This window comes from Diachasmimorpha longicaudata, chromosome 16, assembly GCF_034640455.1.
Source record: "Diachasmimorpha longicaudata isolate KC_UGA_2023 chromosome 16, iyDiaLong2, whole genome shotgun sequence".
Lineage (NCBI taxonomy): Eukaryota > Metazoa > Arthropoda > Insecta > Hymenoptera > Braconidae > Diachasmimorpha > Diachasmimorpha longicaudata.
The window spans coordinates 4,089,926-4,113,746 of NC_087240.1; the positions used below are offsets into that span (position 1 = coordinate 4,089,926).

The 23,821-nt window shown below is 38.6% G+C and overlaps 2 protein-coding genes across 3 annotated transcripts in view; one reads left to right on the top strand and one right to left on the bottom strand.

The window, feature by feature from the left end:
- Positions 1 to 23,821, bottom strand: part of LOC135170082 (uncharacterized) — a 90,905-nt gene that overhangs the window by 59,849 nt on the left and 7,235 nt on the right. The gene's annotated exons all lie outside the window — the stretch shown is intronic.
- LOC135170074 (two pore potassium channel protein sup-9) overlaps positions 1 to 23,821 on the top strand; it is a 71,149-nt gene that overhangs the window by 43,143 nt on the left and 4,185 nt on the right. The window contains exons 2-7 of one of the 2 annotated variants that reach the window (XM_064135588.1): positions 20,943 to 21,075; positions 21,851 to 21,993; positions 22,063 to 22,325; positions 22,467 to 22,622; positions 22,939 to 23,114; positions 23,341 to 23,670. In XM_064135588.1, the coding sequence (XP_063991658.1) occupies positions 22,199 to 22,325; positions 22,467 to 22,622; positions 22,939 to 23,114; positions 23,341 to 23,670 (789 nt within the window). In that variant the 5' untranslated portion in view covers positions 20,943 to 21,075; positions 21,851 to 21,993; positions 22,063 to 22,198. The remainder of the gene's footprint in view (positions 1 to 20,942; positions 21,076 to 21,850; positions 21,994 to 22,062; positions 22,326 to 22,466; positions 22,623 to 22,938; positions 23,115 to 23,340; positions 23,671 to 23,821) is intronic. The other variant, XM_064135589.1, reaches the window with a different exon arrangement.

The following is a 23,821-nucleotide window of genomic DNA, read 5'->3' on the forward strand; positions in this document are numbered from 1 at the left end:
ATGTCAGTCACCGGGGGTTGGAGTTGTAAAGCGAAGGATTCCTTCGGTTCGTAACATCAAACCACTGGAAAAGAAAGACGTCGTGCGCATCGTCGAGCTACGAAGAAATAGAGAGGGGAATGATAAATCCCTGACAGTGAAAATCAGACGTACGAATCTTTTCATTCCACATTTCTTTACCCCACCCCATCCCTCTTAACATGAGATAGTTCACTGCACTTTGTCGCACTGCATTTCCCCTCTATCCACTTGAATTATTCGCTGCTGAAAATATCTCATCGTATTTTCACCAGTGAGATTATGTCCAGGAGTAGATGCTCCTCGTGATCTCGACGACATATTTTTTTCTATTAAAATAACTTTACTCGTATTTTATTAGCTGTCGTTTGAAAGGCACAGCAAAAGTCAGATTTATATTCTGACTTATGAGATGAGGTTGAGATTTTCGGATGACTTGAGCATATTCTAGTCCCTTTTACGGCTCGGAACAGACCCAAATATATATTTAAACATTTTAAATAATTGATTTTGTAGAATCAAGTGATGGAATGAAAAAAAAAGTGAATTTACATTTTATATGCAATTATGATACAGTTGAATATTCGTTGCTCATGAATAATTAATTATACCAGTTGGAGATATCGGCGATTAATTTTTTTTCCACCCAAAATTCACTAATTTATTGGAACGCAATAAATTGAATTATTTATTTTCTCTCTGGAAAATGTTGAGGGAATATTTTGAAATGGTATTAACTATCTCAGGTCATCCCTTAAGATAGACTTTAGACCCTTTTAACTCGAGCTCTTCGGTCTTTAAATTGACACTTTTCAAAATATTATTCTGAGACCATGAAAATCTTAAAATAATATTTTTCCTCGCCAGTGAAAATCGTGAAAAATAGATTTCTAATTTTTCATTCTCTCACTCGCCAATTCTGCGAACTCGGGCAAGGCAAACTTCATGAAGGAGGTGGGAGGGAGAGGATGGAAGACTATGGATTATCGACAAGCTACAGTTACATTTTATGACGGCGCTGTATTTTTTTTTCCACTCCATCCACCTACAAAACCTTCCCTAAACCCCTTTAATACTCAGACTTGTTCCATTAAATACCATTCAGCTTCTTCTATCCCCCAGTTTTTAGCGATTCGATTTACCAAAAGCTGGGGATGGAGAACGTCGAGTAGACAAATAGTCACTAATATGTTGATTATGGAGATAAAAATCGCAAATGGAAAAATGGAAAATTGAGAATGATGAGACGTAACGTAAATTCGCGAATATATTCTCCAACAGATTTTGCAATTACATAATTTATTGGGGAAAATTCAGGGAACACTTTTCAACAAATTTTTACCCCATTGCACACTTTTTTTTCAAATTTTTGAGATGAAGAGATGAAGTTACTTCATGCTCTCGGTGAAAGCTCTCAAAGGATTCCGTCCCTTCGACTTCACCACTGTGCAAAACTTTTCACCCCGAGTTCAACAATTCCAAGGCAAACAGTCAGCAGTGTTCAATAGTTTTCCCACATGTCGGAAATAAACGCCGAGTCAAATTAACCCCGAGAAACTAACGCGATTAAAGTAGTTCCCAGTGGTTTTTCACACATACGCCTGGAGATTTTGCCAAGATGAAAGTGGAATTATACTGCAAGGGTTCTACCGTTGAATCTCATCACCAAGTTCCCCATGAATCCGAGGAAGCTTACGCACCAGTCTGGGAGTAATCCCAACGGATTGCCTTATTACAGAGGACGAAGGATACTCCACCTCCACGATACACCGTAACAATAGATTTTCGAGTGAAGTACATCACCCAGAAGATAATTTCTACTTTGTGTCTGACATTAACCCCTTCGCCCACGCCCTCTCACGAAAACGTGAACGATAGTTCATTGATTATGTCAAGTCACGATTGATAACAAATGTAGTTTGTTAGGGGGACTAGTCACTCATGAAATGAGTCTGTCAATCTGGCATTGACACGAGGAAGAACATCTCGGTTGAAAAATTTCATAGTTCATTAAATTAATGAAACAGAACCCAGTGAATTAATTAACAAAAAAAATTCTTTCTACGTTTGAAAAATCCAGTCTTTAACCTTCAGCTGAAAAAAAAAAATCAGAACTTCATTTCTGAGTCTGTAAATAAATCTCTGCAATTAATCACGAAAATTGAAATTAATTTCAAACCAAAGTATTAAGACATATCTCTCCCCCTCAAAAATCACCGCATCTCCCCAAAAATCCTAAACTCAATCTCTCCCATAATTTCTCAACAATCCCCACAACTAATTATCCACAGTGACCCTACGAGATTATGAAATGACCAACACACTCGTTCACCCCTCAAATGTGACACATTAAAACTCATTAAGTCGTTTGACCCCGAGATACAGCAACACCCGATGATAAATATTTTACGAGTGTCAAAGCTTCATTCAAATAGACACAAATGTTGCAGGACCAAGCAGTCACGTACGTCATCGCGATGCCACTGTAGGTACTCACTCCATCCACTCCCTCCCCTCCCCGCCCCCACCCCTCAACCCCTCCTACCACCAATCCCACCCCATCGTCCTTTCATTCACGTATATATGCGGTACAGTGAGTTTCCGCTCTGGGAAAACGTTTTCCATCTACCTATCTAGAATTCCCTTTTACCACTCCAACAGTTCCAACTCAGGAAATTTGTTTGATGGACATAATACCATTTCATGTTCTCCACCATTACCAACTACCAACATACCCAGCGTATCAATTATTTTATAACTCCTCAGCAATTCCGATTCAACGCCACGACTAGTGCAAAATTATCGAGACTCGGACTGCGATAAAATGGGGGGGGGGGGTGGGTGGGGGTGAGAGGGAGGGGGGATTGAAGAGAATTGTGATAACTAAAATTAGGTTGATGATTCGCTGAAGTTTCCCGATCAGATGTCCATACTCACCACTTTTAATGCATTCACGGTGGGGTGATACGGTTTACTATGATTTTATGATCTAAAATTTTCAGGTTTACAGTTGAGTATCGATAGTGAACCCTAAAAATAAACAATTTAATTTCGAATAAAATTTACGTTCGATAGGAAATTGATAGAATTGTAGGGGGAATGGAATTGTTTGAAAATTAATTAACGTAAATGTTGGCTTATAGTTCTCCGCAGTATTTCGATTTTTCAGTCGGTTATTTATCACTCAACCCGCATCTTATCACTCTCCGGAATAACCACAGTTGCCGGTGAAAGAGGCCGTAGCATCAGTCTCCTCACCCACTATCTCTTTTCCCCGTGTCCTCTTGTGGGATCGATCAATCTTCCGCTAACGAGGCTCATGGGAGCGCCGTGATCCTTGGAATTAATCGTCTTCCCGATGCGTCTGACTCATACTCGGCCTCTACCACTGGCCACATCACTCGCTCCAACTTCCACGTACACTTTTTTTTTCCCCTTCAGCCCCCGCATTCTATCAGAAAATTTTCGCAAGATAAGGAGACACTGTCTGCTGAGTCTTCAATAGATATCATCCGAAACAAATCGCAAGAGCGTATCTGATACAAAAAAAAATCCTGAGTCAAGTTGAGGAATTCGATTCGACAAAGATACCATTGAATAAATGAACAAACTTCAACTTCATTTAATGATCTCATCTAGTGTTTGAACGAGATGCCAGTGGAGAAAGGATCAAGAATTTGATGACTTGATTCAAGTGGATAATGTAAGTTCATTCAAAATGTAGGTTCGTATTTTGTCGATGAAATTTCTCAATCGATTTCGCGATTACTCAATTCGACTAAATTCTCCAATTCGATTTAAATTCCAACTTGGATTAAGTCTCTATCGAGCCTGCACCATCTGGATAAAAACTTGGAACATCAACTTATTTCTGTCAACGGAGGCCCTAGCTCCGGGCTAATCCATTACCCTTCACCCTACTATAGTTAAATACTTTGCAAAAATCCTAAAATCAAATTGAGAGTGACCGGAGCCATTACCCCCCTGAAAACACCCGAAATAAAAATGAAAATAAAATTGGTGACTCTTCCTACTCTACTCCTAATCACACCATTTACTTCAGAATAAGCCAAGTTCTTTGCGGAAGAAAAAAAAAATATAAAAACCTGCAAAACACACGGTTTCTCGACTTTCAGTGGATAAAACAGAATAAAAAGAAGGAGAAAAAAAAACTAAAGAAAGAGTTTTAAGACTCGCGTTGTCTTTCACTGGACATTTTTTACTCCACAACGAGGCAACACTTCGCAAGATACGGAAGGCTCTCCGATTGCAATTAGGAGGCGCACAACGACGCTCAATTTACTTCCCACCCCTCGTCTCTCGTATCTTTCTTACTGCCAACTTTTCCTACAGCCCCCCCTCCCTCCCCCACCACCACCTTTTTCCCTTCATTTTTCTCGTATTTTTTCTCATCCCCCTGTCTCGCCGGTTTTTCTTGTTTTTTGACGGATGAAGAGTTCGAGCTTCCTCGAACGTGTTTCATTGTGCGTATTTTTTACAACGTCTGCGGGACGAAGGGAAGGGAGGAGGATGTGGGGTGACTGACGTCACACACTGAAAGCGATCACCGCTCAACTCCCCCACCTCCCCTGAAGACCCCATTATCGTCACTCGGTCAAGGACGTTCTTTTCCATCTGTATAACGATGAGTGTATATCGCGCGACTGTAAATCTCGCAGCGTCGATATTCTACATTTTTCTCGGCGCTTTTTTTTTTCCAGGAGTGTCGTTTCAACTGGAATAGGTGGAATGCCGCTGGCGGAAGGGCATAAATTGAGGGGAATTTGTGAATATTTCGCTGGGGGGTGGGAAAATATGTCAGCAGATTAACGAGAAATATATATTTTTGGATTGAGAACACCGAGAAAGCGATGTCATATGTATACATGTATATGTATATGTAATGTCTATGTAGGTATACATTGTATGTATATGTAGGTATATGGGGAGAAAAAATTTTGAGTTTATGTTTACGCGCATTTTTACGATTAAATTTTATTGTTCGGAATTTATCGTGAGGCCCGTAAATGCAAAAATTGGGATTCCAAAAATTTTAAAATTCATTAAATAATGTTTTTCGCATATTGATTAATGTTCACACTCGAGCAGGTAAATGAAAGCCCTCGTCGATAAAATTATAAAATTCTCCAACCGTGTGATATATAAATTCCAGAAGTAAATTTACGCTGTCGATTGATTTGGCTAACAGGTCTCGATGCAACCAGCCCCGAGTGTAAATTTTCCCCCGAATGTTGTAGGAATAAAAAATACAATGGTACGAAGATTGAGATAAAATCAATGGGGCGAAATAGCTCGGAATAATTCATGCCGTCATTCCAGCACTTATTAACTCAGATAATATTCGATTTTGCGATATAAACGTGAGGCGAGGGGGATGAAAATCGTTAATTTATGTGTATCAATTTATAGTCCCTCCGAGCCAGACACGTTTTCGCTGAGTGCAAGTAGGCCATGCTTTTCGATGATCGTTACACAGTAACTGAAGTGCAAGAGAGAAAGAGGGAGGTAAAGAGAGACGGAGAGAGCATATGAAAAAAAAAAAAAACCTATGAGGGCTTCATTTTCCACTTGTACGGGTCACGGTAAAATGGTTATAATTTGATGAAGGTGCGAGGTGGGACTTTAAATAAACCCCGTGACGATCGAACCACAAACTCCGTATATTCAATCCCATAAAAATCATCTTCCATCAAAAGTTTTTCATTCGTCTCGCCTCTCGTTACAATGACTATTTATTTGTGAATGGGTGTTCCTTACAAGTCATGTCTCACCACTTCAATTGAGTAACACCCGGACAAGTGATGTATTTTGATAATTGAAAAATGGAATTTACTGTTTCCAGTCGGTGATAAATTAATTATATTCAACATCCCATTTTCATATTCGCATTAATAATTTTTAATAGTTCTTGATTTCAATGGATATGGCACCTTGAAATAGATTATGTTCAATTTGATTTCGCTCGATAACCATTAACAATTCACATTTTAAAAATAAATCCACTTTTCCACTCGTAACACGTTTGGAATTCGGACTGATATTGTTACTCCATTTTCATCAGTACTAGCATAGCCTAAGCCATTATCACGAGCAATTGAAATAAATCCATTGGACGAATTCAAATAAACTGTATTTATTTCACATAAACCATATCTGTGAATCCACAAAATTTCACAAATAACGAGATTACCTCGTTATTCGGGAGCGACGGTTCCATGACGCATTAATGTAAACTGGTTCATCGGCTCACCGATAAAATTTCCAGTTGAGAGAACCCCATAAAAAAATTCAATACACCTCCGTACATTTTTTTCAACCGCAGTTGAAAATAATTATTTACCCCAACCGAAATAAAATTTATTTTCACGTGGAAAAATTTAATACATCAGATTCCCCAAACTCGCAGTCTTTTGCATAAAAATCCTCTCTCCCTCCCCCATCCCCCATCCACCATTGCCACCCCAAAATGACTAAAAAGCCAACGCTCCTCTCCTGATTCTGAATACGAGAACAGAAATAAAAACCAAAAGAGGAAAAATGAATGGAGGGGAAAAAAAAAATTAGCTCAATACATTCACTGCACGTCTCGGTTTACAGCGACGAGAGCCAGGTTCCAAGGCATAAAAATAAAATGAAGTTGGCAGAGAGGAGTGTGTAGATGTGGGATTCATTTTATCATGAAGAGAGAGAGAAAAAAAAAATATGCGTACACAGAGACGTTGAGTACAAAATGACTGGTGTGTACAGGGAGAGTAAAGGAAGACGGGAGCGTCGGCATAGATGTCCGAGTGGTATTTCCATCCCCTCCATTGGGGTTATTTCTCATCCCTCTTTGACTGGCTCATTCCGTCTCTGCGGTATCCCACCCAATGCCAGGGGGATGCTCTTCTGAGGGGGAAGAGAATCACCATCGTACCAACCTGTCGCGCAACGACCGTTTCATTTCCCGTCTAGTTTTATTTATTTATTTTTTTTTCATCCGCATTTTGATATCTTTTTTTTTGTTCCACGATTTCTTTTTGTTGTTCTGTGGGGAGGGTATTTATTGTTTTCTGACGGGTGGAAGGGAGTAAATCGGAATTTTTGGAGGAGAGAAAATAGTGGAGTCTGACATTTTGGGATTGTGGAAGGATTATGCAGCTTTGATGTGACTTTGGAGAGGGGAGAGGGGGGATATCATTCAGAAATGGAGCATCTGAATTGACTGAATGACGTCGTTTGATTTTTTGTAGCCGTATTGACAATTTTTCATTTGAAAAAATATTATTTCATGGATAGTAATCAACTTTGGGCACAAAAAATGTTTTTTGGCGATTTTTTTTCCTCCATTTCTTTTTTTTTATTCTCTAATTGATTTCTGCTGTGACGTAACTGAAAAAGGGAGTGTGTTTATTGTTCTATTACTCGGTTGTGAAAAATATAGCTAAGCAATATTGCAGTAATTTTTTCTGAAAAAAGCACGACGACCTAAATATGCTGTTCATGTTTTTTTTATTTTTTTAACCAAAGATCCCCTCTAATTTTTGTTGCTCTCACTACTTCTCATCCTCACCCCCAATTGTTATCGTTATATAATAAACAGCATGAAAAATGCATTGACATGCACCATCAATTCCCATTTTTCATACCACTACAAGCTCAAAAACGTAACAAACTGATGTACATCCCCTCCCCCCAGTTGTTTTGATGTTCCACCATTCGCTTGACAAACAGATTCACGTGTATACTCTCGAAATATGGGCATTCAGAAAATTTATTGGATTTGAAATAATGGAAAAATGTGGTACGAAGTGAGCGATTCTCGACTTTCAATTTTCCAAACTTACCCTGACAATGAAAAAAAAAAAGAAATAGCTCTGTCGAACTCTGTACATTCAAAGTATAAATGTTTATTTATATTAATTATGTTAAATTTAATTCATCTTAAGCTTAATTCCTCCTCTGAACGGGTTATTGATCTCTCCATCAGACATAATTTTCCGAAGAGCAAATATTTCACGTCTTCACCCCCGAAAATTATCAGAAAATCGATAGATTGACACGATGACAGACAGAAAATTGTTAAGAGGATTGAAAATTGTTGGAAAACTGTCAAACATTTGTTTTGATGTTCACTGCTTGAAGTATTGAGGGTTCACTCAACTGTTGGAAGGTTGAGATGTGATCAGCTGTCTGGGAATTGACTGAGACGTCTCTCGAAAATTTTACCTCATAAATTTTTCAACTCATATTCCTGAACGGTACTGAACTAGGTTTTTCTCGCGTGAAAATCGACGTTTTATCGACACACTTCAATTTACCACATCGCTGCGGAAAAAAATCTTTTTTATAAAGTAAAAAAAAACTATTCAACTAATATTTCACAGAAATATAATGTTCAGCTAAAATTGTCCTTTTTAGTTATCGATAAGGAAAAGTTCAACTTCTTTGTTGGCGTTTTCTCCCCAGACGTTCTTAAATTCTCAAGCATTCCACTGTGAATCAATACGTCTTAATCCGTCTGGGCCACCCGTAAGATAAAATCGATAGTAACAGGAACGCCATCAAGCGAGAATAAGTGTTTGTAGCATTTTCCCTGATTATCTAGACACCTAATAGACCGAGACGGATGAAATTCTAGCCCATCGCCGTTAACCAGCCAATTTTCAATGTAAAACACTAATTGATGCTCCTCTTTACGTCATTAACTCGCCAAATAAAAAACAAAAAATCTTTGAAATGATGAATAAACGCCAATTACCATTGGAAAGTTTATTTACTAGTAACTCGCTCCAGTCGATGTTTCCGGTAGGTTAAATTTCCCCTCCTTTTCATCGACAACATCGAATTCATGGGGTCTATCCACCTCGTCAAAAGAGGTACGCAAAGCGCAAACGAAAAAGTGAAAAAAAAAAACCATATAAAACATATTTTCATTTTTACATTCAGTTCGAGATGGAAAATTCATTGATGGAGATGAAAGCTCGTTGAATTCGAATAAAGCGAGGAAATTGATTTTCGTTTCCATGAGACATTTTCCATATTTCTCGTATTACAGTAAATCGATACGACTTCCGGTGGATATTCTGCTCATTTCTGGAATGAATTTATCTGGCTGAGTGACATTTATGAACAAAATTTCCGAATATTTCTAAACACAAAGAGCTTTTCAATTTGATTTCTAAAATTTCCAAAAAATTCCATTTTTTTATAGCAAATTTATCGAGTACAAAATTATCACCAAATTAGACTTGACAATGATTACTATATTCATGCATCACGTCTACAATTATTCCCCCCATTAATCATCATCAATCCTATCATTAACCTCTTCGCTCTTAATTAGGAGTTCTCCCACTTCTTTCAATTTTCACAGGTTAATGAAAAGTCAAAGAGTAAGACGAACAAAGAAGAGCCCAAGCGACCAAAAGGAGAATCTGAAATAAATGAAGAGTTTCGAGGATAAAAAAAAAACTTTTCTCCTTCTTTCTCACTCTCTCGGAAAGTGGTGAGCGGGGGATATTCTTTTCCCTCAAAGAACTTTTAATATTCTCTTAGAGAGAGAGACGTAATTTCATGCGTGGCCTCAGCGACTTAAACCAGTTGGAAAGTTGAGGTGTACGTTTGAAGATTTTGTGGAATAAAGTCATGAAGAAGTGGTGATGGAAAAAAAATATACCGAGAAATGAAAATGAACGGTCTAAGTAGCTTGGAGATTTAGCCGGATTTTGGATTAAGGGATTTGAAAATTTTTGGGTGAATTATTACTGGATTACATCTGAATTCATCCAATAATAATCGCTTATCTCGTGCTTTCCGGTGGAAAATGTTAAAACAGAATTTTTTAAATCGAATTAATTGATGCTCAGATGTAAAAAATAAATAAATAAAATTTTATTAATCTAAAATTGTCAATGTCCATGAATTCTTCATTAATTTTTCAATTATCAGTAATGAAATTCCTTGAAATTCCACTGTAACTATCGCATAACAAACGTCCCAGTGTAATTAAATCCATAAAAAAGTGATATTAAAAATATGAAGAGACCATAACAGCTAATCTTCCCAACAATACCATGAAATAACGCTCAGAACAATGGAATACAGAGACAGCAAACACGAAAGAGGATTTATAAAGTAGAAAAAAAAACGGTTAAAATGTCGGGATCTCGTGAGAATCGTGGGATGAGGTAAACCAGCGGGGGGTAGATGGCATTGAGGGGTGAGGAAGAGGGATGAAGGAAGGAAGAGTGCAACGGGCCGTATGATAACCTCGAGTGCATAGCGTAGGGCAATCAAGGAGAAAGCGAAAAGACCCTGTTGTAAGGTACGTGCAATCCCTTCCAGAATCTCCCAGAGGCGATTATATACCGAGACAGATTAAATCTCATGCTTAAAGTTAACCCCCGTGACTTGTTACTATTTTCAAAATAACATCCCTTTAATTTTATTGAAATACGCTGGCCCATGGCGTCTTAGGGGATTCAATTTAGGGAAATAAATGTTGGAAGATCGTGAAAATTTTTTGCAAACAGACATTTTATGGTTTATAGGATGAAGAGTATCTGGGTCAGTTAATTTTGTTGCCAATTATTAAGGGGGTGAGACAGCCCAGTAATTTTTATCTCAATGACACCATAAAATTTATCAGATTTTTCTCTTCGTGTCGTCTTATTGGGCGGTTTCAGTATTTTTATACCTTAAAAAAAATATTTAATTCGGTCAATATTCTTCAGCCTGAATTTTTACAAATTTTTTGACAGTTGACAGGAAATTTATACAGCTGTTGGCAGTAATGTCCAAAAATATCTATCATACTATCGGGAGAATCTACTGACCATCCACTCCGAGGGGAATAAATTGCCGAATAAATTAGGGGAATGTGTAGGGAGGTGTGTAGTCGATAAACGGTGGCTTGATATCCACCAACTTTTGGTTAGGATTAGAGCAATCGAGACGCTCGAGAGCGGAGAAATTTGAATTCAACTGTTTGTTGCAATGGTTGGATATTTACTTGGTAGCCACAGAGCCATGGAAAGTAATTAATCGGGCGTTGTTTCCAGTTGCCCACCGCACACGCGGCTGGCCAGCGTTACAACGATGAGTTTTGGACTGAGTCCAAGGAACGAAATTCAATGTATAGATAGAGAAACTATGGAGATGATGGGCGAACCGGTGGAAACTGGAAAAATGGAATTTGGAGGCTCTGGTACTGGAGAAATTTGTGCATTCGGGGAAGAAATTGCCCAAGTTTGCGGGGTAGGGGACTATTTCGATTATCTCGAAATCTGATGACCCCAGAGATTAGGTTCTGATTCCATCGGATTCCCGGGCTGTTAGATAATTTGAAGAGGATGCGTCGGTTTTTATTACCAGAGGGGGTGCCATTTACAGATAAAGTACTTATGATTCCTTATCGACGTGTGGAAGATCCGTTAAAAATCGACAGGATTTTTCTACTGAATTTTTGGAATTTTTTTTCAGTCTCAAATACGACAGACAACTGATTCCCACTTTTCATAATTCAATTCCCTCTGACAACTTTTTCTTTGTCAAATACTCGGCTTTTGAAAGTAGCTTGTGAATTCCCTCGTGATATTTTTTTTTACAATTAACAACAGCTTAACTAACTTTTCCCAACCTTATCTCCCACGATTTTACCCACAACGTAATAAAAATTCTAACCACCGTTGACACCTCGCTATTCACAAATGGCCCTCAACATTTTAAACAAGTGTACGGTACACAAAATGCCTGTGGCAAATGACCCAAGTGGAATTTAACCACTAAACGCATACCCATAGAGATGGCCATAATTGAAATAGTTTAATAAGTTTTCGTGTATTAACCCCAGGGCTATTGCCAGAAAGAGAAAAGGCAAAAGAGAGAGGGAGAGCCGAGGGCTACGGTGAATTCAAACTTGGCAGTTGAATGCGAATGTTGGAACCGCGAAAGTGATGTGAGGTTAGAGGTTTAAAAAATATGACAAGACCCCACACAACGGCAACACACAATTGCAAATATTCCAGATTCAATTTGATAAAGTCAATTGTATCATTTTTTTTTTGCCCCAGCAAATTGAAGAAAAATATTACCCAGAGTTTTCCATTCTGTTTGAGAATTCTTTCAACCGATTGAACGAAAATTTGTTGCTCCTTTTGGATGGATGCTCTCATTCTTCCCTGTTTATTAGATCTATGATTTTCATGGAACTGAACAATGGCTTCCATTGGGGTAGAGTTATTTTTTTAAGGAAATTAATGGGGAAATCGAATCGAGAGAAAAATGAAACAGAGTGCGGATGATTTATCGTTCATTGGAATACGGAGGAAATTTCCGGTTCCGTTGGGCCAGCGAGAGACTTCACTCTATTGTGTGGATTTATTTTTTTGCGAAATTGTGGAGAAATTTTTGGATGAAATGAATTTATTGTGAAGCTTAAATTGATCGGATAAAACCCAAGTTTCCATTGAAAGCTCTTTCTTGAATTAATTATCAACACGAGATAATATTTCCCAAATATCAGAACAAAAACGACGTCTCCCAAAAAAACATTTTCAACATTTGCTATAATTTAAATTGTTCTCAACTTAAAAAAAAAACATTTACTAATATCCATCACTGCCTGAACCATTATTTATTCCTTTTTCTCAGTATTTATCCTTTTTACAAATATTTCAATTTCATTGGTCACCGTCCATCAGTCATAAACCCCCAAGAAACCCCAGGCAAACTAATTTATATCCCTGAAACCCCCTCGGAACTTTCCTCCCTCAATCTCAAACGAATTACCGATGAGTTAACAAGATATGCGGCAGAGGTACTGGAAGGCTCTCATTCACAAACACATTGAGATTACCCAGTCATTATACATCAACCTTTGACTCCATCCAAAATGCTGAGAGTCCCTCTCCCCCCCCCCCTCTCCCCACCCAGGTAAAGCGCCCAGCCAAAGTTAACTGAGTTTGTTTCCCTCCCTTCAGAAATGCTGCTCAAACCTCGAGAAAATCAAATGACAGAAAGTGTGTTGAAACTCCAGTGTATACACTGCAGGGTAACAGTTGAAACTTGGGATCCACTGAGGAGTGTGATACCCTCGTAAAATCCCGGGTTTGAAATAGATTGGATCAGTTTCGAAAGTGGCAAGAGGATACTCCCTGCACCTGAGATACCACTGTTTTGTGTATGCAATATACCCCACAAAATCTTATGCGTGGTGAGTCGTAAATGTGCGATGATTTGCACGAGAGGAATATCAAATGAGCAACCAGATGTCAATCTAATCCACAAATTTTGCTGACGTCACGAGTGAGATATTTCGATATTAATAATTTGGGATTAATCATGAAGAGAGAGAAATTACCATACGGAGAAAAATAAATATTTATAACAACTATTTATTTACTACATCGACTTTTACCTAAAATTTCTTTTCGTGTAACTGAAAGCTCTAGAATTACCGTAGATGGTATCTGGAGAAATAATTTTTCCGTTTCTATTCTACCACATTTTATTGAATATTTCTCCCCATATAAATTTATAACTCTCAATCCAGTACCTCCACATATCTTCGATTAATCGAAAGCATCCCATCGTGAAAGCCCATCGCAATAATCTCAATAAAATCGATGGAAGTGTACATATTGGCCGATGAAGATCTCGAGTACATATCCTTTTCTCTCGTACACCAGTGAGAACACATCATGAATGCATTCATGAGACACCGAGCGTATGTTACCCCTGCACACACCAAAAACCTCCCTCGCACACATTCACACACGATAGATGTGCAGAGGGTGAGGGGGAGGAAGGGGGATGATTTTGGTACACGTTTACCCATATGTCTCCCAAGCAATGTGCATTCCATATACATATTATATTATGTATTTGAAATTCATGTATGCATCGTACGTGCCAGGTCCACTTTCAACGAGTTCCTCGGTACTTTCTTCGTCTCCGTAAGACGATGGAGGGTGGAGGGCTTCCTCCACCCCCTGGGGGGGTGCAAGTGGAGCGAGAGGATGAAAGAGGGGTTGGAAGAAATAAGAGAGAGAATGTAGAAATAGAGGCAATGCACATACAATAACTGGGAAAGACTTATTCGTATAACGACGCCGCTGCCTCAGGCTTTCCCTCCCTTCGTCCGATGGCTCCTCAGGTTGAGTCCACTCCTCCCTCCCTTCAATCCCTTCTATTCTTCACTCGGAGAAAAATAAGGCTCTTTTAGCACTGGACTAACGATACTGACGCAGCTGGCCAGAACTTGTTCCTCCACTTTTCTTCATGATCCACTTCTTCATTTTTTTTTTCTCGTAGTACTTGTTTTATTCTTTCCTCAGAGTTCGACGAGGAACTTCCGGGACAGCGAAATCGCCTCGATTTAACGAAGAATGTTGGAAGTAAATCCCTGAATTGTGCCAAGTAAATTTTTTTTTCCGCTGGTTTTTTACTTTTTATTGTGCTTTTTTCGGAGGCTTTGAGATTTTATGATGGGGAGATGGAGTTAAGGGGGTGGGAGGGGGTGGGGTTTTTAATAGATTAGGTTGGTGTTCTATAGGGAACGCTTGGATATTCACGAAATTGAATGCAAATCATTTTAATTTTAATTATTATTAATTCATAATTGAATTCACGGAGTTCCTTTATTCACAAAAAATTCCGATCTTTTCGTATGAAAATGAAAAAACTCGAGACAGTTCCTGAACTAACAAAAACTCGAAATCATCCCCCAATTTTTCACCCCATCCATTCAATCCATCCCCATAAAATTGATTCTACCCACAACTGGTTTGCGTGAAGCCTCGGATGTTGAGGTGAAACGATGAGAAACTTGAAAAAAGAGAAAATTAAACTGCACTTCCGAATGTAATTGACGTCGATTGCCGGGTGATGAAGGTGAGAGGAGTGAGGCAAGTCGTGGAGTGAATGATAATAGGCGAGACGTACTCAGCCAGTTGTGAGTGACTGGTTTCTCTCTTTCTTCTCTATTGTCTCGAGACAGTGTCGCCGCTGAGGGGGTGAAAGTGGTGCAATTGTCACCGTAGTGGCAAACCTTCCGCGAAGAGGGCGGAAGGGGTAGGTTATGCTGGAGGATAGGTCGTAGATTCAATAATACTCCGGGTATTGCCTCTGCGTTTCCTCTACCGTAACGGTGGCTTTTCATTCAATAATACTCGGCGAGAGGAAGCTTCCACAAATTATTCACATCCTAATTTCTGTCTATTTCTAGAACTATTGGAAAATTCCACGGTGAGAGATATTCAATAAAAAATACCGGAGAAGAAAATAAAATTCGAAGACAATTTGAATTAGAGAGAGAAAAAATTTCGCTTCAACTCCACCGGGAATCGAACCCGGAGATGCAAAATATTACAATACTAGAATGTCTTTTACCCACTCATTAAATGTCCTATCAACACCGTAAATTCTCTAATTAATGATCTCACCAACTGACCTACCATATACCCCAAAAAATCCCTCTCAAATTCCCCAGAATTTCCCTCAAAATGACACCTCCAGTGTCAGTAAAATTTTTTTTAAATCTCCAAAATGAGACAATTCGTCCCGACAACTTCTCCGAAGTAAATGTTCAACAAGAATAATTATTTCCTCACCGTATATATATTCAAATGAAAAGAAATCTCATCACATAAAAATAATCAACCCCAGGGAAATATCGCCTCATCCCTCGTCTAAAGAAAACTTTGAAATTCCCCTAGATGCGATGAAGATAATGGAAGCCCAGTTAATTTCATCTGAACGAGTTAGAATCATGAATTGCAGATGAGATTACTTTTCATCCGATCATTCATCAGTCTTCTCTCCATACCACAAGTTTCATTAATAATTTTGTTGAATCACGTGTTTAAACAAATACAGAAATATTTTACGTGGGTGTTAAACGATGAAGAGCATTCATCCTACTTGAGTTGTCTTTTCGAGACAAGTGGTTCCCCCACCATCGATACTTCCGGGTGATTTTGTTGCCTCTGCAGGATATGAAATGCCTCCAGAGAGAATTTACCACCACCTTCCTCCCCCCCCCCTCCTCACACACCCAATCGTGTTCCACAACGCTCTGTCCTGTTCTCTCCCTCCTCCCGCGCTATTTTCCCTCAACCCTTTTCAGATATTTCTAACCCTCCGGATATTTTGTGGCGTCCGTTGATGGTCCCCCGAGGGCTGAAGAATGGCCACCCGGCGAGAGAGACACTGGAAATAAACCCTCATCTATCCGATATCGAAAATAGACGATGGACGGAGGAATGAGATGGATGGAGAGGGGTGAAGAAGGGAGGAGGAATGGGTGGAATGAGTTGGACAACCCCTTTGGCCGTCTGCTGTGATAAAAATAACTGTGGCCGATGAGAGAGCGAGCGGCCAATGATCTCGGGGACATTTGATCGCACGGGCCAAAGGCACCTCCAAGGGTTATGGATGGGAGAGAACAAAATTGATGACAATGAGTTTGTTAATTCAAATATGAGTGAAATTATTAATTAATTCGTACTTTGAAAACACAGTCGCGCGTGGAAAAATAATATTTGTTTTAAAAATATTTTTCAGAACTGAAAAATATTTTTTTTTTAGTTTAATTAACTTTTTTTCTTGTGCAAATATTGTTAATTCCGGACGTTATATTTGAATGGGAGGTAATAAAAGAGCTTTTAATTATCAGTGCAATTAAATACTTCACTAAATATACCATTGATTATGGCTATGGAATTGTTACTCTTAGAATATTCAAAATTGATGGTGTGTCCTGTGTAAATTTGGAGTTCGCATGCTCGTGGTGAAATTGCAAAGGATAAAGGAGGGGATTCCACCGGGAATTTCCAGCAGAAATTATCCCTTGGTATTTCACGAAACAACGGGTATTATGTTGCGTTATTAACGAGTCTGTTTTTCTCAAAAGAAAAAATAGATACGGGATTAATCCTCCCGTTATGAATAATTTTTTTTTTGTTTTCATTATATACTGCCTATTTTGTTGGTCAAAGTGAAGGAATAAAAATCTACCACTCGGTAGAGGTAAATTGTGGTGTAAGAAACCTCGTTAACCCAGGTTTCAACTCATTTACCTCACGAGAAACCTTCGGAATATTATGTGAAAGAAACAAAGCTCGTGAAGTGAATTTTTTTTTTCGAATGAGAAAACAACAGTTGTGAAAATATAAATAAAAAATAATTTTTCCCTCAATGTAAAGACTAATTATCGAACTACGTAACTGTTTTATAGTAATATGAAGTAGTAAATAAATTATTTGCTCTCTGAATTGGCATTTAATTGGAAAAATATTTATTTTACCCTCTTTTTCAATGAAACTAGGTCATATTGATGTCTCCACCTCCCCCTTCCCCCCTTACCCCCCGAAATTTCTTCCACTTCCAGTGGTGTATTTGTCACTTATGATTGATCGAGCCCCAGGTAATGCATTTCTCCACAAACGCACTGAAACCCACCACTTCTCCCAGACCATATTAACCCCTTATGTCCCCATGAGAAAAATAAAACACCGACCAAACCAGATGAGAATCGAAATGAAACGATTAATCAATGCCCCACCTCATTCCTGAATTACGAAAGAAGAATGCGAATGAAGGGACCACCAAAAAGAAGTCTCTCGCATTGTGTTCCACATTCACATACGGTGAAACAGAAAAAAAAAAAAATAGGCGCACAGAGGTGGAGCGAGATGATTCTTCTTTTTCACCTCGGATGGGTATGACTAATGGTGCCGTAGATTATTTATAACCAAACAAATGGCGACATAAAAAAAATGACGCAGTGAAGGAGGAGGACCCCCGGTTAAGCTCTCATAATCCTCTGCACTCCCCAGCGCTCGGCCGTACCCACCCCCCTGGTTTTAGCTCGCGATACGATAACCAGTCCAGTCGAAAAAAGACGGCGATCGTGTACCGTATCACTGCAATTATGTACAGAGGGAGGTGGGGTGTCATTTTCCTAATCACTCGTAAAATTGGATGAAGTACAGGAAGAAAGTGTCACATTATTTTTTATCACTGGAAGAGAGCGGATGCGTATCAGACGCGTATGCAGTAATGAGACATAAGAAATTGATGAATTTGATAAAACAATTTCATAAAATGAAATATAGGATATATAACATATTTATAATATTTAAAAATTACAGTGAAATTCGGTTGTTGGTAATTTTACGAAATTACCACAGAATTTTTCCTGAAAATTCCGTAATTTTTGTCTGAATCGACTGTGAAAAATGTCAAGTCGATAATCAGTGAGTCAACTGCAAGTTCAGTAATTTCTACGGAATATTTCTCGTCATGTATATGTATATTATATATTACATGGAATATTTTTTTTTTGTGGGAAACATAAATCTGCGGATGAAATAAATTTTTTCTCGGTTCAATTTAATCGTACGAACTGGCCCATTAGTGCGATATCTCTTCAAGAACTTGAAAACTCGTCTTCAATTTCGACTTGCTCACCAGAATTTAGAGCAGTTGTAATCGATCTCTCGAGACCTTCAAAACTGCAGAGGCATCATTCTCAAAGAGTGGAAACGTATTACAACGTGATAGATTGCCAAGATATGAAGGATGAAAATGAAAATTTTTCAGCAACGATTTATCGTGCTGTACTCTTCCGAGCTCTCTATCACCGGCCCACGTGTGCTTTGATGGATATCGAGAAAGCGTCAGTAGTAGAATGGAAAAAAGAAAGGGCGGGAGAGAGAAAAAAATATACTGAGGAACAAAGGAAAGTGACTGGTGAATTCCAGATTCCAGATGTTTTTAAATGCGTGAAGATTATTAGAGAAAAAAATATATAAAAACCATTTAATTTATCGAGGGGGGGACGATGAGACGGTCCAGAGGGCCCCGTCCTCTTGCCCATCATCACCCTTATCACGGTAATCAACCCCGTCTGTTTATAATGGAGCTTCCAGATGACATTACACGGAGCTAAATATTCAGTAGAAATTACGAAACTCCAGAAATTTAAATTAATTTAATAAAAATAATTAACGTGTTAATTTTTCGTGGAATAAATTATCTGAAATTGGCGCTTTCCTTTGCAATTCCCCCAAACGGAAAATTCTTAAGAACTTTCGGGGAACAATAAAACAATTAGTCAAAAGTTCCGGATAATTTGGACTTTTGAATAATTTTAATGATGAGCAACTTATCAATTTTTTTTGCAACTCTCTTTTCATTTAAACTCTCGCTGGACTTTTCGTTAAGGAGAAAGTGGCCACTTCGTCAGCACCTCGCCGCATATTTTTTCCCTGCGGTAATTCCCTCACTTTACGCCACGATTAACCGGCCCTCAAATACAGTGGATTTTTTTTTTTCACCCCATTTTATCATTTTTTAACTCTCTCTTTCCCTCTCTCGTTCTCTCTCTCCATCCACCCGCCGTAGCATCCGCTCTCATTTCGTTTTGACGTCGTTAGAGACGGAGATTCGTAACGCACAAGCCATCTGCAGAGATTGGAAGTGCATTTCCAGGAAGTAAAAGTGAAGTGGAGAAATAGAAGAGGAGAGAAAATGAATAAAATGTGAAATGATAAAATGAAATACGAAATAAGAATTTGATGGAGATGTAATGTTATTTTCTTGGATAGAAATTCAGTGAAATTGAAAATGCAGAGATGATTATGTTGCGTGTAGATGAAGCTGGAGATGGAGTAAAATGTTAGAGCAGTTGATGAAAAATAAATAAAAAATAAAAGTGATGAAAATGTGAATCGAACGTCTACTGGGGCGCCTTTGGCTGCACGGAAACGTCGCACGTAAGCGTTTCAGGTTGAACGTAAGCTCAGCTAATCCTCGTCTATTCTTTGGACAGCGGGTAGAGAGAAAAATGCCAGGGACTATTCACTGGGACAGGAAAAATTTTTAGACGAATCGAATTTCAAAGGATTCGCAGACAAATGTGATTTATTCCTGCGGGTTTGCCAACTGTAAAGGATGGGTTTAAAAGAGACTTGAGGCGGAAAAAAGTTGTAGAGTACCACAGAAAAATGATTAAAAAAAAATAATGTTATTTTTTCTCCCTCTGAGATATTCGTTGTGCAATCATTTTTGCAACTACATACAAAATTGATGGGATAAAAAATGGCGGGGAGGGAATGCCATCAGTTGAGGGAAAAAACTTTCCATTGAGATAAAAAAAAAATATTTGTCGTGCTCTAAAGCTCTAGGAATATTAATAAATTATTCACCGATTTCTAAATCAATTCTAAATTCTTCTGCATAAGAATAATCAGTATAATTGGATCGGGAAAAAAATCATCGTCTGAGGTGGATCAAAAGGAAACGATCATAAAAACTGTGATAAATTTCTGGAGACTTGAATGAAAAATGTTGTAAAATCTACAGATGTGATGACAAGTCGCGGAAAATCTCTCCAATTTCCGAGAAGGCTTGCGCTCATATTTTTTTTACATTTGAGGATAAATAAAAAAAAAAGAGCAGGGATAAAAAATGGAAATAGGAGGTACGTGTGACGGTAAAATAGATATCGATATTTTTCTCGTACATTATCGTTCAAAGTAAAAGGCTCATGTCCGAGTGCCTGCAGGGATAGGTAAATGGGGATTGGGGGTGGGAGGGGGTGAAGTTACCAGGGGCTTCCGTTCGATTTACCCAACGACGAAATTGCTTTTGGGCTTCGGTATTCCAGAGACTGGAATATTCACGATCGCGTAGATATATCAGAATGACACTCCACAGGGTGAATTTGCCTTTTGAAATTTTTTTCCCCATCGGAGTGTCTGATTTTTTTTGAATTTCGAGATTGTCCCAGTAACCAGGGAGTTTTACGACGGGTGTAGGGATAGATATAGTCGAAAAAATATTTCCTCCAATTATTCATTTAATCCAAAGTATTTGTCTCCAATGCCCATCAATCAAGTATTTTCTCATTTTTTCAGTTTTTGGTGGATACCAAAAGCGCGCTAGGCCGAGTAATGGCGTCGACGTGGCGGTGGGAGCAGCGAAAGCACTGCCATATCATTCAACTGGAGCCTTTGTCACTCACAAAGGAAAATAAAAGAAAGACTGTCGGTAAGAAACCCCTCAATCATTCAAAAAAAGAACAGATGAAAAAAAAAAATGATGTAAAAAAGGCCGAATGACGTATCGATGTGCTAAATAACAATTCCTCCAATTTCCTGTGAAAAATTACACGCTAGACCTGGTGTGGGTTAAGGTTAGGGTCTATCCATATTTTTCTACCTTTTATTCTTCAACACAGTCCTCTCCTCTTTCTCCTATAGCGCACACCGTAATCTCGATTCTCCCTTTTGTCATGTTGATATGGTCAAAGGTGAACACGGAAGCAGAAGATCTTTTTGCTATTTCCAGCAGTAACCCACGTCCTTGTCCTTTCATCTCCTTCAGTCACCATCCACCCCTTCCCTTCCACCTCTCCCTCCCAACAGTCTGTACTCTTATTTTCCTTGACTTTTTTCCTATTCTCGTTGGGGAGAAAACCCACTGCTGTAATCGTCCTTCAATCGAAACATGGGAAATCAGTTTTTCCTTTTTACTTTGTTGTTGTCGCGATAAGAATCCACGATGCGGCGAATTATTTATTTGAGATGAATCGATGGAAGTATCGGGGTAGAATCGAACACTGGGAGGAAATTTGAAATTCCCAGATGAAATTCCATAGAAACCAATTGATAAGAAGTAAATTTTTTCAATAGTACTTTGACAAATGTAAGATGATCTGTCCTGAGGTGACCTACGACTTTTCAATTCTATTTTTGCAATAAAATTTGTGGATAATAATTATCATTATCTTTGGGATTGATTATCCTGAAATCCCTGATTTTAGAAAAACGAAAACGACTGGGAAATATGCGAAAGCACGTGCTAAGTCTGAGGGACAGGAGTCGTGCACAACTGTAGCGACGGCCGTGTAAATCGAGTGAACGTACCAGAATTGCTGAGGCCAGAGGACAGAAGACAGAAAAAAATGTAGGTAAAATAAAAATTAATTAGATGAAAAATAAATAAACTATCTCACTATTTCACATAAATTATCAGTGTAGATTTGGTGAATTGACAAGTGGAAACGCTAAATGGGGGGCACAATGGGCCCAGAATCATCCACGGTATACCCCTGAGCGATGCAAGTAGTTGGGGCTGTGGCCCTGCTAGTGAGCATGTGGCTCACTAGAGAATGAAGAAGCAAAACGTCCGGACCCTATCGTTGATCGTCTGCACGTTCACCTACCTCCTCGTTGGCGCTGCAATATTTGACGTCCTCGAGTCCGAGACGGAGAAACGGCGCAAGGAAGCGTTGGATGGTACTAATATTTCTAGACCTATCATCCAGACCGAGTGAAATATTCAATAAAAATTTGTCAAAAATATTTTTAATTCTTTGGAAAATTGAAAAATTGATAAATCATTAAGAGCTCCTCTCATTCCTATTTTCCATATTGCAGCCATTGAACGTATGGTTATACGCAAATACAACATAAGCGAGGACGACTTCAAGATCATGGAAACTGTCGTGCTGAAGACGGAGCCCCACAAGGCTGGCCAACAGTGGAAATTTGCCGGTGCTTTCTACTACGCAACTACGGTCCTCACAACAATTGGTAAATATTGACAACATTAACCATAAAAACATGATAAAAATTAAGATAAAATTTAACCGACTACTCTTATGAATTTTATAATCCCTCTCAACATCATGATTACATCGCATGTACTTTCAACCGAGCTGTTGTTCATCCCCATAACCCATGAGATTAATTCACCATTTTTACTCTCTCTCGATAATAAAATTGAATGGAAAGTGTTTTATATCACGCCTGTACTTTTTCCCTCATTCTCGTCACATTCCCCTATCCCTATTTATTTTCTTTATTTTGTTTTCTTTTTTTTTTATCGAGCTTAACTTTCCATTATCAGGTTACGGGCACTCGACGCCGAACACGATAACCGGCAAGCTGTTCACGATGTTCTACGCGATAGTCGGTATACCCCTGGGTCTCGTCATGTTCCAAAGTATAGGAGAACGATTAAATAAATTCTCATCCGTCGTTATAAGAAAAGTCAAGCAACTGTTAAATTGCAAAGACGTACAGGTAATTAATCATCATTTACCGTAATAAAAATTCATTAAAAAATATTTTTCCACTCGACCAAAAATGAGGGATAAAAAATTATTCAATAAAAATGATTATTATTTTTAATTCACCCAAACACTTGAGTTGAAATAAAATATTTTTTAATCTGACAAATGATTATTCAATTCCATGAATACCAAGATATTGGAGCTAATACGATATCATTATTTTTCAATTTTTCAAGGCCTCGGAGATAAATTTAATATTCGTCGTGACATTTTTATCGAGTCTGACGATAACAGGCGGTGCAGCAGCATTTTCACGCTACGAGGGCTGGTCATACTTTGACTCAGTCTACTACTGCTTTATAACACTAACGACCATTGGTTTTGGTGACATGGTGGCACTCCAGAAGGACAATGCACTCGAGAACAAACCCGAGTACGTTGTCTTTGCACTGATATTCATTCTTTTTGGTTTGGCCATTGTTGCCGCATCGTTGAATCTACTGGTACTTAGATTCGTCACGATGAATACGGAGGATGAGAGGAGAGACGAGGCGGAGGCACTTCAGGTGAGAAACTACCCCTTACGATATTACAATTAATGCTGACCTCTTGGCCCTTTTTTCGGTGGCATATTCACTCGTAAAATCCACGACTGCGCACGAGACATTATTTTGGAAAGGAAAATCCCTCAAAAGAATTCAATTGTGATGTTGATGA